The sequence below is a fragment of the Erinaceus europaeus genome, chromosome 10, assembly GCF_950295315.1.
Source record: "Erinaceus europaeus chromosome 10, mEriEur2.1, whole genome shotgun sequence".
NCBI classification, from domain to species: domain Eukaryota; kingdom Metazoa; phylum Chordata; class Mammalia; order Eulipotyphla; family Erinaceidae; genus Erinaceus; species Erinaceus europaeus.
The window spans coordinates 30,551,701-30,570,236 of NC_080171.1; the positions used below are offsets into that span (position 1 = coordinate 30,551,701).

The 18,536-nt window shown below is 37.5% G+C and overlaps 1 protein-coding gene across 5 annotated transcripts in view; it reads right to left on the reverse strand.

Annotated features, from left to right (window-relative positions):
* Nucleotides 1-18,536, reverse strand: part of NTRK2 (neurotrophic receptor tyrosine kinase 2) — a 442,841-nt gene that overhangs the window by 363,076 nt on the left and 61,229 nt on the right. For all 5 annotated transcript variants that reach the window (XR_009551996.1, XM_060199493.1, XM_060199492.1 and 2 more), the window contains exons 7-9: nucleotides 5,931-6,067; nucleotides 5,163-5,295; nucleotides 2,065-2,358 (exon numbers count right to left, since the gene is read on the reverse strand). Coding sequence is in view for 4 of the 5 variants with exons in the window: in XM_060199493.1 (XP_060055476.1) it covers nucleotides 2,065-2,358; nucleotides 5,163-5,295; nucleotides 5,931-6,067 (564 nt within the window). In the remaining variant the exon portion in view is untranslated. The remainder of the gene's footprint in view (nucleotides 1-2,064; nucleotides 2,359-5,162; nucleotides 5,296-5,930; nucleotides 6,068-18,536) is intronic.

Genomic DNA, 18,536 nt, shown 5'->3' on the forward strand with positions numbered 1-18,536 from the left:
ACTCACTATTTTGAGTCTTTTTGGCTATATCCACTCTAACAGGTGAAAGATGATATTTCATTGTGGTTTCAATTTGTATTTTCATGATTATTTGTGATGATGAACACATATTTTCTATGTGTCTGTTGGTCACCTATTTGACTTCTTTGGAGAGAAGTTTATTCATATTTTTATCTGATTAATTTTTTTGTTGTTGGTGGTGATATGAATTCATAAGTCATTTTAGATATTAATCCTGTGTCTTATGTACTTTCTACTAAAATAAATCAGGTGGAGAAAGGCATAATCATATGATGCCACTTATATATAAAATCAAAAACACAAAAGCAAAGAAAAACAAGGGGGTGGGTGGTGTCGCACCAGGTTGAGTGCACATATCACAATGCGCAAGGACCTGAGTTCAAGATCCCAGACCCCACCTGCAAGGTTGAAGCTTCAAAAATGGTGAAGCACGTCTGTTGGTGTCTCTCTGTCTCTCTCCCTCTCTCTCCCCCATTCCTCTCAGTTTCTGTCTCTAAGTAAATAAAAGATAATTTTTTAAAAAGCAAAACAAAAACATACTATAGATATAGGTAAAAGATTGATGGTTACCAGAGAGAGGAGTTGTGTGGAGAAAGAGTAAAGGGTTTATTATTATTTTATTATCATTTTATTATATTATTATGATAAATGAGTGGAAACTAAATATTTGGTGATGATAATAATATAGTTTTTATAAATGTCAAAGCACAGTGCTATACATCTAAAATATGTTATGAACCAATTTTACCTTAATTCACGTTTACAAAAAAATAAATAAATAAAATACTCCACTGAATGACAGTATCTGCAGCCAGTAAATGCATGGCAATTGTCTCATTTACTACTATGATTGACAATAAGATCTCTAAGAGGCACCAGAGTGAACCTCTAGTGTCAGCCAACCCTTCGTCAAGCAAATAATGGTCAGACAGGAGTTATTACCACACACAGGGGTGGGGTTTTGATTAAAGAAAAAACCTTCAACCTTTGCGCAAGTGAGCTAAGCATTTCAGGACACTGACTTCTTATGCATGGTTCAGTAGCAGTCTTGATTTACAGTTGGATAAGGGACCAGAAAATAAACCCCAACTATTTCACAAGCTACACACATGGTTTTGCCATTGTGGATGCAAAATTTCATTAAACAATTTTTCAACAAAATCATATCTACAAATTGGGTTATAAGTTTTTAGTTATCTATCCTTCCATCTTCTCTCTAGGAGGAATAATTGTTCCTTCCTTGGACTTGATTTTGGCCAATGGCATATAGATTGTAAAGATTCTGCACCAGTTCTGAACCTAGACCTTAAGAAGTGTTTCAAATTGCTAAGAGTCAGCTTTGCACTCTGCACTCACCATATGAAGTAGATCAGTGCAGCAGCTGCTTCTGTATCCTGCACCCTAGCTTAAAGGTTCATGGAACAAGACCTGCACAGCTGACCTAGGGCCCAGGAACATGATTATAACTGGTCACTGGGCACTGAAAACACTAATTCGACACAGAACCCTTATGTTTATAGCTGCATTATTCACAGTAGTCCATCAGTAGATGACTAGCTAAAGAAACTATAGGATATATATTCCATGAAATACTACTCTACAATCAACAACAGCAATTAAAAAAAATGATAGTGTCCTTTGGGACAAAATGGGTGGAACTGGAGGTGATTATATTAGAGAAATGAGTAAAGAGATTAAAGACAACTACCAGATGGTTTCACTCATATGTGGACTCTACAGAACTGATACACATAAACTTGGAAGAAAAAAAAACTGAAGCAAACTGTTTCTAAGACTTGTGAGAACTATGGTGGTTATCTTTGGGAGGTGGAAGGGTGGGGACACAGAACTCTGGTGATGGGTGTGGTGTGCTACACAATGTAATCTTACCACCTCATCACCTATGATTAATCATAAATAAAAACATTAAAAAAATAAAACTAGTCTCACTGGGCTTGGGGATGATTTATCATAAACATGGTATTGTCAAGTTAAGTAACAGACCCAATCCTCTCCCCAGATGCAAAAGCATCAGGTACTCACCAGGCCAGCCCATGAAATGAGCAGAAATCTGTTTCTCATCCTTTCCATACTCATTCTTGGCTACTAGCTTGTAGTCTCCATTGTTCATGTGAGTGGGATTATCCAGCTGGAGGCAGCCATGGTATTCCGTGTGATTGGTAACATGGATTTTAGTACAGATGTATTTGGACTCATTCAATATTGCCCCATTATAGAACCACTGAAGCGCTGGCTTGGGGTTGCCTTTCACAGTGAATGGAATGCACCAATGATGGTCTGAGGTTGGAGATTCGAGAAATGTGATAGTTGGAGCAACTAAATTGAAAAAGAGAAGTTAACAGCATCAGAAAGCTCAGAATTCTCCCCATCTCCATTTCTGTGTCATTGGTAGGGGATTTTATTCATTCATTGTTGGGTTTATGAAAGAAAGCACATGACCACCAATTGTGGAATTCAGTACTCTGTACCCTCATGAAGGGTGACTAAGTTTAGTAGAGCTATGTAGAGCTTCAAAAAGATCCCCCCTCTTGCTCTACTTAATATTCAGGTATGACAGTCGCTTTTCAGATCTATTCAATGTGAGAACCAACTCTATAGAAGAGATCTACTCGGAAAAGTTTACTTTAGGTCACTTTTGTTTCTAACTATATACTTTGTTGTATAGATTCAATTCCAAAACATGGAAAAGCACTGTATTCAAGGTGCTTCTTTACTAAATAATATAAATAGTAACAAAAATAACTTAGACAATATTGCCTGAAGCCCTGATTCTGTGTATCTAAAAAAAAATCAATTAATGTAATGAGTGTTGTTTCTGATGTTGATTAGTATAAAGAATGATAAACTGAAATTTGTTACAGATTACCAAAAATATATGCTCTTTAACGACAAAATATTTCATGATCGCACAGTCTATTTTGCAGTGACTTCAGATGCTAATATTTTGATCCTTTGAGTATTTGAGGGGCCCTCTCCGAAACTATACAAAGAAGTAAAGATTTTCATTTTTAGTACAAAGCAACTGCTGCTTTGAGGAAGCGAACATTTTTCAAGTAACATCTTACTAAAGACTACTTATCTTGAGTGAAGGTATCTAAAATCCTTCCTCATAGCTTATTTTAATGAAGTCTGACTTTGATAGACCTGAGAGATCCAATTGTATCAGTTTTTCAGATGAAGAACTCAAATCCACTGAGCTTAAGTGACTCGCCATAGTTACTAAGAAAGGCCGTCTTAGAATAAGAATCCAGGACCCTTACTGCCCAATCTAGTAAGTCCTTTCCTTCAGGTATTGCTCTTCCAGGTGGTTTAAGGTCACAACGTGAAGGGGAAAAGCATAGACTGACAACAAATATACTCTTCATGGAGTCACTGCAAAGGTTATCTCAGTTAATATTCTTTATCTCTTACTCTTTTTATCCTTTTATCTTGACTTTCATAATATGGTTAATTCTTCAGACTACGGCAACCACATTAACCGAAGCTTATTGAGACTTTCATTTTTAATGTCTTTAGTAGGCATGTTCTCATCAGGTAACCTGACACTGGTGTCTATGTGTGCTCAAATAAATCCTCCCAGAACCACCACCCAAGAAAATGCAGAGATGATGAAAGAGCCGAAATCATGTTCAAAATCTAAAGAAAGATGCCCAGCTGCTAGTGAAATTTTTTATAATAAGAACATAGAATTTCTGAACTCTGCAAGTGTGTTAGAACAGAGCCCATAACATTATGAAATATTATTAAATTAAAGTTTACATAGATTGATTTTATTAAGTATTTGTCAGAGGTTTCCTTAAAATAGTCCTTGAAACATAAATGCAGTTTTTAATATATACTTCCATCTGCAAAAATTTCATTTAAAACACAATTTGGGAAAGATCTATATCTACTACTCAAAAATAAGGAGCACAGATGTAGACACACATGTCAATAAGTCTGTGTTACAAACAAAAAGAGCACAGTGGGGTAGGGACCACACTTACCTCCTCCCACCAGCCTAATCCCCTTTTCCAGGATCACTTATTCTTCCCAGTAAACACACACAGGAATTTTTAGTGAGGTGCCAATTTAAGGACATAAGTTAGAAACTGGTTACATTTGGGGGGGGGTAATATTAATTTCAGGCTTCTGAGAAGTTCAGAATGATGAGAAATAAAGAGTACAGTTACCTCTGGGCATAGCAGTACTAACACTGACAAAGGTTTACAGTAGGTAACTTGAGTCATCTACTCCAACATTTACACACTGAATATGTACTGTGTGAGATGCTGACCACTGTATCAACAACACCAAGTGTGTGTGTGTGTGTGTGTGTGTGTGTGTGTGTGTGTGTATACACAGAAGTGTGTTTCCCTATGTAAGTCCTAATATAGAATAAAACCTCATTAAGTTATATACAATGCCAACTTAGAATCTGTAGTGATGAGAAGAGTTTACAATTGTCACTAAATATGTGTTCACAATGAACAAAACATCCTGTAATGTTAAGCTATGCTGTGTCCTTTGTAATGCTAGAAAATGATGCGCATGTGCGAAAGAGATATTCATATCCTACATTTAACTTCAATATGTAGAGAATTTTAAAGCAGTTATAATAATAAAAATTTTCTGCAGGTGATAATGATTTTCTATAATTTAAGAAGGACTGTGCCAACCTTCCTACAGAAACTTTATGTTAAACTAATGAGGTTTCATCTTACCAGCACTGTAATTAGAGGGTTGTGAAGTGGTAGCCCAGTACTTTACATATCACAGTTTTAAACCTTTCTATTGCTTTTGTAGAGAAAAATTAAAACAGGTTAATGAAAATTTAAACTAAAACATATTAACAAAAAAGGAGAACCAGCTCAAAATACACTTAATGGAGAAAAGACAGAGAAGGCTCAGAGGACAAGCTTAAAGTTGTCCTCTGAGCGTAGCGCGAATAATATATCAATAAGAGGCTAGCAGAAATAGAACCTAATGAAAGGCTGATAACAGTTCTTAAATAAGTGCAAACAGTAACCTGTGTATACTCTTTTCAACACACTTAAGCAATACCCAGAGTGCCCCAAAAACAAATGTGGTGTGTCCATGATCATTGGGTATTAAAAACACATGTCAGTCTGATTACGTACAATGTACAGTGAGGTTGACAGACTCTTGATCTTCTCCTACAAGATTTTCTGCCACACAAGAGATTTGCTTTCCACTGTCATCAGATGAAATGTTAGTTATCCTTAAGATGCTCTTTGTGTGGCTTGTTTCATTCTACAAATGAATTAATAGACAAAAATAGTCTTTATTAGGACTGATCCCACAGTGACAAGATTTGGGGCTTCATGCCCTAAAATGGAGGAAAATATATAACATTAGGAAAGGATTTTAGCATAAACCACATCCAAGTAGAGGATTCAATCTGAAATTATTCTATTTCTACCAAAATTATCTTGAGTGTGGAATTGATTTTGTCCCTGCAGATTCCCCCACTGCCTGCCTGCTTTATGGTGGTTCTGGGTATTAAACCTGGGAGCTCAGCACCTTGGGTTTGAAAGTCTTTTGCATAACCATACCCATCATGCTGTCTTCCCTGTCCTAAACCTTAAATTCTTAACTCAGAGAAAAGACTACCACAAGGAGAGTTGTCCACCATCCTCATGATGATATTAAAAAGCTTACTATGCCCAAAGAGACTGTCCAGTCCATGGGATAAACATAACTAGAATGCAAATCTGCATTATTCCTTGTTAATTAAGAATGAAGAGAAAGCAAACGCACTTCAAAAATTCCTAACAGAGTCCTACATGTGTCTCTATGGAGTGTTAAAACACTCAAGACTATGTGCATGCACTGTTAAGGTCTGAGACCATCATCTCTCTGTGAACAGAGGCAAACACAAGCCTTACCATGTGTTTGGAAACCAGATTACCAACATCCCAGTACAAATTTGGAAATGGATCGCCTGCAACACTACAAGACAAGGTGACAGACTTTCCTTCCTCCACAGTAAGGTTAGGCGCAGCCAAACTTGCTGATGGCATACCTGTGAAACAAGAAAAAAACAGAACTGAAGCATAAACAAATAGTTAAATGTATTGCCAAAATAACAGCAACCAACTGAAGCCTTATGCTTTAAAATCAGTACTTACTTTCTGAGACTGATTCATATTTATCTGAAAGAGGGTCAAGTTGATATGCTTTACAGATTTAATATGAAACAAAAACTATGCAACAATCAATTAATAAAAAACAAGCTCTATATATTAAAAATACTACTCCAGAGTAACCTTTTAATAATAAAAAATAAATACAAGTTTATGGAATGAGCCTCTTTTTCTGCCATACAGTTACTAGTCCAATTTTTTTTTCATATAAAGAACATAACCGGGAGTAAGGCGGTAGCACAGCAGGTTAAGCACAGGTGCCGCAAAGCGCAAGGACCAACGGAAGGATCCCGGTTCGAGCCCCAGGCTCTCCACCTGCAGGGGAATCGCTTCACAGGTCTGCAAGTGTCTATCTTTCTCTCCCCCTCTCTGTCTTCCCCTCCTCTCTCCATTTCTCTCTGTCTTATCCAACAGCAACGACATCAATAATAACTACAACAATGAAACAACATGGGCACCAAAAGGGAATAAATAAATAAATATTAAATAATAATAATAATAAAATAACATAATCAGTTCCTCTTTTCCAGTGTTCTACAGTCAAGAAAAAGGGATAAAATGCAATTGTGTTGTTACCATAAGTCTATTTATTGCATTAACTCATCAACCTAGTCCACTACACACTTGAATTTTAAAAGTCAAGCTACTATTTTGAAACCAATTGGACTGAAAATTTGTAGGAATCAAACCAGAGAAGAAAACATGGTTTTTAAGCACTTATTCAAAGGCAGGAAGTTTATCCATCACAGTATTGCAATGCTTAAAAAACTATAAAAAAGGGAGTCGGGCTGTAGCACAGTGGGTTAAGCGCAGGTGGCGCTAAGCACAAGGACCGGCATAAGGATCCCGGTTCCAGCCCTGGCTCCCCACCTGCAGGGGAGTCGCTTCACAAGTGGTGAAGCAGGTATGCAGGTGTGTATCTTTCTCTCCTCCTCTCTGTCTTCCCCTCCTCTCTCCATTTCTCTCTGTCCTATCCAACAATGACAACAACAATAATAACTACAACAATAAAAAAACAAGGGCAACAAAAGGAAATAAATAAATAAAATAAATATTAAAAAAACTAAAAAAAACACAATTAAATATTATGTCCACCTCATTTATGATATGATGAAAATAAAAACTATACAAACTCCATGCCAATCAAACGTTCTTTATCTGTATTGCACCAAAGTCCAACAGTCCCAGTGCACCATGGATGAGGAGGACCTAGGCTGGGCTGAGAGCATTTCGCAGAATACTGAGAAATTTTACACATGTAACAATAACTGTGTTTACTGTAAACTATTCATTCCCCCCTCCAATTAAAAAAAAGTTCTTTATGAAAAAAAAACCCTGAGAAAATGTTTACTGACAGATGGAAATTTAAACATCATAACCATATTTTAATATTTCAGGAGAGCATCACTTTTATACTTTTAGAATTCAAAAACTGTATTTTCTATACTGATGCTAATAGCACTTCATTGAAATATCATATTAATTGGTTTTTTATAATGTTTTAATCTACATGGAAATCAAAGTTTTGGTTGTTTGTTTCTTCACGAGATGGCAGGTTTCAGAGGGTTTAACAGTATGTCAGACTCTTTTAGTCAAGCCGGTCCCTTGTTTGGTAATAGAAACTCCGGTGTCTGAAGGCTACATACTGTATCTTTCCAATACTGTAGATAAAGTTCAATCGGCAAGAAAGACTTTATCCAAGACTATTGCCATAGAGAAGAGAGACTGGACTCAACGTCACTCAAACAAAAGGTAGAGGGTCGTAAAGTACTGGGGTGCTCTATTGGAAAAGTACAGGTTGATCTTAGAGGGGAGGTTGATCAATAAAATATGTCTTAACACATTGTGGAGGGCACTGCTTAGGACTACATTTACCCTGACAGCTGTGTCCTGAGGCACTGTGACACATCATTAACTTCAGGAGCAACCCAGAGGTCAGAAAAGGCAATTCATCTTCAACAACCGTTAAATTGCAATTAACCCACCCACCTTGCAGTATCCAACCCACCATCTTTACAATACTGCCCATAAACCCTTCCCTGACAACTCTATCTCTCCTGACAAAGCCATTACTCTTTACTACTGAACAAGATTTATGCAATACATGTCTCAGGACAGTGCTGCCACTGCAAGAGGACTTTCCAACAAGATCTAGCAAGCAGTGACTAGTGTGACAGCTGCAGAGCTCTTTTTACTTGTCACCATCCAACATAAATCAGTGTTATAAGGTGGTTGGGCAGTAGCACAGTGGGTTAAGCTCACGTGGTATGAAACCTTCACAAGGAATCCTGGTTTGAGCCCTGGGATCCCCACCTGCACGTGGATCGCTTCACAAGCTGTGAAGTAGGTCTACAGGTGTCTAATGTTCTCTCCCCCTTTGTCTTCCCCTTCTCTTCTCCATTTTTGTCTGTCCTATCCAACAATAATGACAACAATAATAACAGTAAGAACAACAATAATGACAAACAAAAAGGGCCACAAAAGGGAAAATATAGCCTCCAGGAACAGTAGATTCGTAGTGCCTGCACTGAGCCCCAGCAATAACCCTGGAGGCAAAAAACAAAACAAACAAACAAAAAATGTTATATCTCTTACAGGGTCTCAAAAAGTCCCCTAATATTTCTTCATTAGACAAGACAATGGACAACAAACAATAAAGTTAATAACAATTAGAACTAAAATCAAAGACCAAGAACCCCAAACCCTAAATCTTGTTGTTAAAAGACAAATAAACAGGGAGTCAGATGGTAGCACAGGGGCTTAAGCGCAAGTGGCGCAAAGCACAAGGACCAGAGGAAGGATCCCAGTTTGAGCCCCCAGCTTCCCACCTGCAGGGTAGTCGCTTCACAAGCGGTGAAGTAGGTCTGCAGGTGTCTATCTTTCTCTCCTCCTCTCTGTCTTCCCCTCCTCTCTCTATTTCTCTCTGTCCTATCCAACAATGAAGACAGACAATAATAATAATTACAACAATAAAGCAACAAGGGCAACAAAAGGGAATAAATAATAAAAAAAGAAAACTTTAAAAATAAAAAGACAAATAAACAAACAAAAAATACACCTCGTTGGTAAGTCTTTCCTCCTTTCTCAATATGTTTACTTCTCTTTAATATAGCATAATGGTTATGCAAAAGACTCTCCTTCCTGAAGCCAAAGATCCCAGGTTCAACTCCTTGCAGCACCATAAGGTGCTAAGCACTAAGCAGTGCTCTGGTAAAAAATAAATAAATACATAAATATATAAATAAATTTAAAAAATATTAAGCAGTTTAATGAGAAGACCTAATTTCACTTTCTTCTAACTCTTATATGGTGACAATTTCTGTAGCAATTTAAGCCTTCCAGTTTATTCAGAAGCATGTCCAGCTCTGATGTACAGCCTGTACAGAGAAGAATGGGTATGGGGAAAAAAAGGTGGAGTAGGACAAATAGGTTTTCTTAGTGGAAAATATCTTTGAAGAACCAGTGGTATGAGCTAAGACAGTTCAGATTCACAAACCAGGTTCAAACCTGGTCACTGCACTGGAAGAAGTTTTGGTCCCTCTCTCCATCTGTCTGTCTATCTCTTATCTGAAAGTCACTCAAAGCAGTGAACCCTGATGATGTGAAAAAAAAATTAAATCAATCTATACAGATAGTTTAAAGAGTTTACAATGTTGTAACAACCTGTCTTGGAAAACATTCAAACTAGTGGGTGAAAAAGTCATAGCCCTGTCTCATCACGTGATACTATTTCCTGTTTCCCAGCATTCACTTTATTTCTTTTTCTAATATGAATTTATTTTAATGAAAGAGAAATATAGAGGGAAAGATAGGGAAAATGATAGAAATGCTGGGCTAGCATGAGGGTGTTTCTTCCCAGGCATGTGCTCTCTGGGTTGGAGAAAAGCCAACCTGGGCTGCTACTTACTCAGCGACACGGGAGAGGAACCAGGAACTCATGGTGGAGCTGGAACGCAATGTGTCTTTATTGATCAGAGACCATGCTTTTATATATATTTTTTACCGGATGTGGCAAGTCGGAAAAGGAAATGGCTAGGAAAGGGGGTGGAGAAAAGGAAAGAGTGGGCTAATGGTAGATAATCCCTTAGCAACTGTTGCGAAGGTTTTAACCAGTGGGCTTAATTAATACCCTGAAGGCAGGGCAGGTCTCGAGGTAGAAAGAAGGTAGATCAGGCAAAACAATGATTATGTAAATAGGCCATAGTGTCAGCAATGGAGAATGGAGCAGGGGGGCTGCCTGACATAAAATAAAAGAGGTATCAGATAACTGATCAGCTCTGGGTTTATGGTGGAGCTGGAAATTAAACCTAGGACCTCAGAGCCTCAGGAATGAAAGTCGTTCACATAACCATTATGCTATCACTCCAACCACTCACTTTATTTCTGTTGACTTCTTTTTTGGCTACTGACCTCTATATCACTACAAATAATGTTTATATTACTAAGTTCCAGTTTTCTCTTTTAACATTATCTACTGAGCTCCCATCACAGAAGGTAAGAAACAGAACCACTTTGACATATGCCCATACTCTTTCCTTGCTCTATGAAGTTATGCTGTCTAAAGTTTATTATGAGTACATATACCTTCCTGATAGCCAAATGATCACATCTAATCACCGTATGTAATTTTCATATACTTTTATCAAATTTAAGGTAGCTCTAATGGCACCAATTCAACTGAGAGAACACTTTCTCAACACTCAAAGTACTATTATTTCGATGTCAGAACTCCTGGGTAGATCATCTAAGTTTTCAATCCTTTTTCTCCTATTGTCCATCTTTCTATTTGCCCTGCTTATAAAAAGATGTCATCCGATGGACCTTACAAACTTTTTTAAAAAATATATTCATTTGTAAAGAGAGAGAAAGAGAGAGAGAGAGAGAGAGAGAGAGGAAGAGTATATGGAGTGCTGGAGACTGAATCCAGGGCCTCACATGCTTGTATATCCCAAGACCTATCACTGCACCACATCTCAGGGCTTACAACAATTCTTTTGAGCTTATCATTCACTATCACAATTTTAGCTTCTAAAGTCCTCTTGTTATTGTTCCTGAATGAGAGTCTTCTTTTAAAACCATTCTCTGCAATATATTTAAGACAATCTAGTTAGACATTTTCTTCTTTCCTTTTCAAAATTGTTTCTTGTAACTTTTTCTTTCCTTTGTGTTTGCTTATCTTTCTCAAAGAGTTGGTGACCCTTGACTTTTCACAAAACTTTAAGAATGCATATCATTTTCTGGTCTAACATCCAAATCTTTGATCATTTGGAGTTTACTGTTGTCTCTTGTGAAATGTAGTGGTTCAGTTTCATTCTTCTGCATATTTCAATTCAATTTTCCCAACATCACTTGTTGACAAAACTCTCCCTTCTCCATTTATTAGTTTGGGCCCCATTGTCAAAATTCACATGTCCACAGATGTAGAGACTTATTTATGAGCTCTCAATTCTGTTCCACTGGTCAATGTGTCTATTTTTGTTTCAGTACAAGGCAGTTTTGATTAAGATGGCCCTGTAATATAGTTTGAGATACAGAAATGAAATACCTCCAGTTCTGTTCTTTTTTCTCAATATTGTTTTGGCTATTCTATGTATTTTCTGATTCCAGATAAACACTTGTAGCTTCTGTTCAACTCTCTTAAAAAAAATTGGTGGGACCTTGATGGGGATTGCATTAAACTTGTATATGGTCCTGGATAGAATATTTATTCTGATGATGTTAATTATTCAATCCGTGGCCATGGAATATCTTTCCACTTCTTTGTATCTTTTTCTATTTCCATGAACATTGAAACATGCAGAAGAATGAAAATGAATCACTACATTTCACCAGAGAAAAACGTAAACTCCAAATTTGGTCAAGGACTTGATGTCAGACCAGAAACTATCAAATACTTAAGAGGAAAATACCCTTTTCCATCTAAATTCTATGGACCTCTTCAAGGATACAAATATAATTGCAAGGAAGACTAAAAAAATAAATAAATAAGCAGAACCTAGGGCATGAGAATCTCTTTGCATAACCATTATGCTATCTAACCCTGCTCTCTCTCCCTTTCTCTATCTCCCAATTCTCCCTCAGTTTATCTCTGCCCTGTCTAATAAAAAAAATCAGAAAGGAAAAAATACTGCCAGAAGTGGTGGACTCATAGTGCCAGCACTGAGTCCCAGCAACAATCATGGTGGCAATAAAATAAATTATTGTAAATAAATAAAATAAATTATAAGTAAATAAGTAAATGCATGGGACTACATCAAATTTAAAAGCTTTTGCATAGCAAAAGAAACTACCAATCAAACAAAGAGATCCCTCACAGAATGGGAGATCTTTACATGCCATATATCAAACAAGAGGCTAATAACTGAAATATATGAAGAACTCACCAAACTCAACAACAACAAGAAAATTACCTCATCCAAAACTCAGGAGAGGATATGGGCAGAATAGTCAGTAAAACAGAGATCCAAAAGGCTAGCATACACGTGAAAAAAAAATGTTCCAGGTCATTGATTGTCATAGAAATAAAAATAAAAATCAAGACAACAATGAGATACCACTTCACCCCTGTGAGAATATCATATCAGAAATGACAGCAACAATAAATGCTGGAGAGGCTGTGGGGGCAAAAGAACCCTCCTGCACTGCTGGTGGGAAAGTAAATTGGTCTAACCCCTGTGGAGAGCAGTCTGTTGAACTCTCACAAGGCTAGAAATGAACCTTCCTTATGACCCAGTAATTCCTCTCCTGGAGATATATCCTAATGAATCAAACACGCACATTCAAAAAAAAAAATCTATGTATATTTATGTTCATAGCAGCCCAATTTGTAACATGTGCCTTCAACCAGGCGCGACATCACCAGCCCCTCTCTCTCCCTTTCATAGCAGCACAATTTGTAATATCCAACACCTGGAAGCAACCTAGTTGTCCAATGGATGAGTGGCTGAGGAAGTTTTATTATCTTTATTTATTTATTGGATACAGATGGCCAGAAATCAAGACATAAGAGGGAGACAAAGAAGAAGAGAGACAGAGACTCCTGCAGCACAGCTTCACTACTTGCAAGGCTTTCCCCCTGCAGCTGGGGACCAGGGGCTCAAACCCAGGTCCTTGTGCATTGTAATATGTATGCTAAACTAGGTGTGCAACCACCCAGCCCCCATTATTTTCTTTATAGTTCTCACAGATTCAAATCTATCTAGAATTTTTCATTCTCATTCTCTCCCCCCCCCCCCCCTTTAGATAGTAAGCCTCCAGTTTTCTGCTGAGGAGAGAAGAGTGTCATCACTTAGGATGTATGCTATACATACAGGTTTTATTGCTTCTTAACAAACTTTCAATTAATTTCCAATGGTTGACATTACTTTATACTTTCACTGAGTCTTAAAGAAGTTTTGCAACATAAACCATGTTTCCTCTTGGCTTCCCCCACTGGTAACTGGGAACCAGCATACTTCATCTTCAAGTCAGCTACAACCCATACATCAGCTTTCCAGCTTACAACTTTTTTGTGCTTTATTGCCTCCTCGTCCATCTTTTTTGTACCTATACAAGAAGCAACCATGAAGCCAAGACCTGAGGTGATATTGGTTCTTAATTCATGACCTCCTGTACCACTCAGATTTCACCCCTGGAGCATGGAAAGCCTACATGGAACCTCAAATACAAATTTACAGGATTAATCTCCTTTCTTTTATGAATATACCTAAGAGTCTGGAAATATTCTGAGTAGAAAAAAAAGGTTAGAATAAATATAGTCTCAGGAGTGAATATTAAGATCTATAAAATCAAAAGCAGTTTTTTTTTCTTTAAGTCTAAGTTTGTAAGATCATCAATTCTAAAAAGAAACAAAAAAAGATCATCAATTCTGAAAATGTTTACTTAATTACAGTAATAGTAAATAGCATTTATTGGACATTTATTGAACCAGAAACTCTTGTCTGGTACTTTAAATCATAGTCCATACAGTCAACCCTGAAATTAATAATTTTGTCCTTATTTAATTACAAAAAATAATAATTTTTGGAAAATTCAAATATATCTTGCAAAGTACTTATCATCCTGGCATTTGAACCCAAAACTCAGAACTTTTGCCATTACACTATACTACCTCCCCGGACCGTACAATACATATCCGTGATTTATGAATTTGGTTCATTTTAAAAGTAATTACATGTCTGTCCTTGTGTCTCTTTTATTTATAGAGAAATTGTATCACCCTGTCATAGCAGTTTCCAAAAGAATCTGTGCAAAATTCGCCAAGTCTAGATGTTTTAAATGTAAAGTCTTCCACAAATGAGTAAGCATCTGACTCATGTTAATTCTACAGCATTAATATGCTGGCCAAAGATCCAATAATGGAAAAAACAATCTGTACTTGAAATATCACTTGAGGTTTAATTAGCACAATAAAAATGAATTGGGAAGCATGAATAGCCAAGGCAGGATAAACCACTTGCCAGGCACTACTTCCTGGCTTAATAAGATCTGAAATCTCGGCACGAGTACAGAGGAAAGCTCAGCAGTGCTTCCAAGAGCTACTAGACTACTGTAATGGGATCTGATGTGAGCTCTGAGAAATGCCTTCTAGACTACTGTAATGGGATCTGATTTGAGCTCTGAGAAATGCCTTCTAGACTACTGTAATGGGATCTGATTTGAGCTTTCAGAAATGCCTTCTAGACTACTGTAATGGGATCTGATTTGAGCTCTGAGAAATGCCTTCTAGACTACTGTAATGGGATCTGATTTGAGCTTTCAGAAATGCCTTCTAGACTACTGTAATGGGATCTGATTTGAGCTCTGAGAAATGCCTTCTAGACCACTGTAATGGGATCTGATTTGAGCTCTGAGAAATGTCTCCGTAAGCACCCTGAGAAACCTCACTGGAGACAAGGGATGATGATCAGATGCCCAAGCAGACACCTGCACACTAAAATCTCTTCATCTGCTATGTTTAAAAAGGACAGACCAGCCTATGGACATCCACAGAAAAATCATCAGTCAGGAGTCAGGCAGTAGCACAGCGGGTTAAGCACACATGGCACAAAGCACAAGGACCAGCTTAAGGATACCTGTTTGAGCCCCCAGCTCCAACCTGCAGGGAAATCATTTCACAGGTGGTGAAGCAGGTCTGTAGGTGTCTGTCTTTCTCTCCCCCTCTGTCGTCCCCTCCTCTCTCCATTTCTCTCTGTCCTATCTAACAACGACGACATCAATAACAACAATAAAACAAGAGCAATAAAAGGGAATAATAAAAAAAGAAAAACTATCAACCATCAAGTAAGAAATATGACTTTCTTTAAACCAGAGATCCCTAAACACAATGGGTATATGAATTACCAATAGATCTTTGTTTAAATGTTGCTTTTGTTTCAGTAAAGATAACTCACTCAGATAGTGCACCTACTTTGTGATGCACCCAACCCAAGCTCAAGTCAGACCCCATCACAATAGGAAGCTCTGATGGCTGTTCCTCTGTCCCTCTGTCTATCTATCTCTCTGTCTCTGTCTTTCTATCTGAAAAAGTTAACTTGGAGCAGTGAAGTCACAGTGATGACCAAAAAAAAAAAAAAAAAAAACGAAAGAAAGAAAGAAAAAAGAAACAGAAAGAAAAGAAAATCAATGTTTCTAACAAAATCCCAAGTTTTCAAGTTCAAATAGTTGAGAAACTTCACTTCTAGTCATTTTTTTACTATTAACTGGGCTTTCCAATAAATGAGATGGTTACATCTGGGTTTTATTTTTAATTTGTCAGCAGTAAATCCAGACTCTGGTTCTTTTAATCTAGTTTTATTTTGTTAAGATTTTTTTAATTTATTAATGAACAAGAGAGGAGGTGAGAAACAGAGCATTGCTCTGAGACAGAACTCAGGACCGCCTGTTTGCAAGTCTGGGGCTTTATTGCTGCTCCACTCCCCAAGCTGCTAATCTATAATGATTTTAATAATCCTGAACTCTGTTCATTGTATACAAAGTCATCATTCTATCTATATACAGATAGTAAAATAAATTTTGATTTTCTCCTTTTCCTTTTGCCACCAGGGTTTCTGCTGAGGCTCACTGCCAGCACTATCAATTCAATGCTTCCAGTGATCATTTTCCCTTTTTGCTTGGTTTTTGTTTTCCTTTCTTGTTTATTTATTTATTATTATTATTAGTAGTAGTAGTAGTAGTAGTATTTGACAGGACAAAGAGAAACTCAGAGGGAAGGGGAGATAGAGAGGGAAAGAGAAAAATCGACACCTGCAGACCTCCTTCACCACTCATGAAGTGTCCCCCTGGAGATGGGGAGTAGGGGCTTGAAGCCAGGTCCTTTCACATGGTGATATATGCACTTAATCTGCCTGGGCCCCCCATTCTTTGTCTTCTCTCATTTTTCTTGGCATAGCTATCAATTTCTTTGTCTCCTAAAGAGATGCATTTCACTACCAGTGAGCCTGACCTATTTAGAAATGATTGCTTTAAACTTGATTGCACAAATGACAGAAAATGAGCAGAAATTTTCCAAGCTCAAAACTGTAAATTGTGCCCCTACTCTTTTTTTTTATGCCCTACTCTTGTGTAAACTCTGTCATCACAGTGATAGAGGTCACAGAATTTCTAAGCCCCCAAATTATAATCAGTAACATACAGACTAGAAAAAAAGTTTTATTTGTGATTCTAAAAAGATCATTAACAGCAGGGAGTTTGGTGGTATTGCAACGGGTTAAGCACACGTGGCGCAAAGCGCAAGGACCAGGGTAAGGATCCTGGTTCGAGCCCCTGGGTCCCCACCTGCAAGGGAGTCACTTCACAATCGGTGAAGCAGATCTGCAGGTGTCTATCTTTCTTTCCCCGCTCTGTCTTCCCCTCCTCTCTCAATTTCTCTCTGTCCTATCCAACAACGACAACATTAATAATAACAACAACAATAACTACAACAACAATGAAAAAACAACAATGGCAAAAAAAAGGGAAAATAAATATAAAAAAAATTTTTAAAAGACTTAAAAAATATTAACAGCAAGTGTCTACAGTTAACATGCTTTGGAGGAGGTAGATTAAAAACTGTTATCTAATAAAGTGCAGCAGGACTAGGGAGACAACATACTGGTTCTGCAAAAGACTTCCATGTCTGAGGTTCTAAAGTCTCAGGTTCAATCCCCAGCACCACCATAAGCCAGAGCTGAGCTGTGCTCTGGGGGAAAGAAGGCAACGAGAGAGATGGGGAGGAGCAGGGAAGGCAGGGAGAAAAGACAGTAGAGAGGGTTCAGGAGAGAGGAAGGAGAGAGAGGAGGAGAAGGGAAGAAAATGCAAAGCAGTAAACTAGACATACATATTTTCCAGAAAAAGAAAACAAATCAGCAAAGATACTAAGAAATAATGTGTTATACCAATCTAATTTGCACACCAATTATTACTATAGCATTTCCTTTTAATCTGTGAATATCAACAAAGTAGAATTACTATCAATCTGTTTTCCTGGATCTAAAAAAAAAAAATAAACAAACAGAAAGGGTATATACAGCATGCTTAACCAACTCATGGACTACAAATAGTGTGAAGAAAAGTAAACCTTTAAAACAGACCTTTAAAATAAATTCACCTCAAGGAACCAGGACTCTCTTTTAGGTACCTACTAACTGGCACTGCCATCATAAGTGCTATTGGGTTGTTGGAAAGGTCATGATACATTTTTGCATAGGATAACATATCATGAAAATTCTGACAACCCACGACTCTGTTGATGTGTCTTAAGGAATCCCTCCGCCAAAACCTTGAAGGTTAGAAAAGAAGAAATTTGGTATGAATTGAGAGAAGCATGCAGGAAAGTGAGCCCCATCCTAGAGGTTCCAGGACTGGGGTAAATAGAGGCTCTATAGAGGAAGTGGGAGGTTCCTGCTGTCTTAGGGTTTAAGAAGACAACAGATAGATATTGCTATAATCACATTATTTGGCAATTGGGTTAACTTTGAAAAATCCCTTTGTTAGGATTTGCTGTACACAACATCACCATAATTTATGTCCTTTGACATTATTTGTATATAGCTGTGCCACTGGTTGCTTCTGTTCTCCCTGGTCTCAGCTTTTAAGAGAGTCAACATTATCAAAGACTCAGTCTATGTATTAAAAAGGCTCAGTCTGTGCTTTAAAAAGTTTGACACATTCAATCAATTTTCCCCTCTCATTATTAATTAGTGATTTATATGACTACAAATTAATTGGAGTGTACATAAACACCATTCCCACCACCAAAAGACTGTGTCCCATCCACACCCCCACCCCCACCCTGTGAAACCAAACATCCACCCTCAACCCCAACCCAAGGGTTTTACTTTGGTGCCCTACTCCAAATTTAGTCAAATC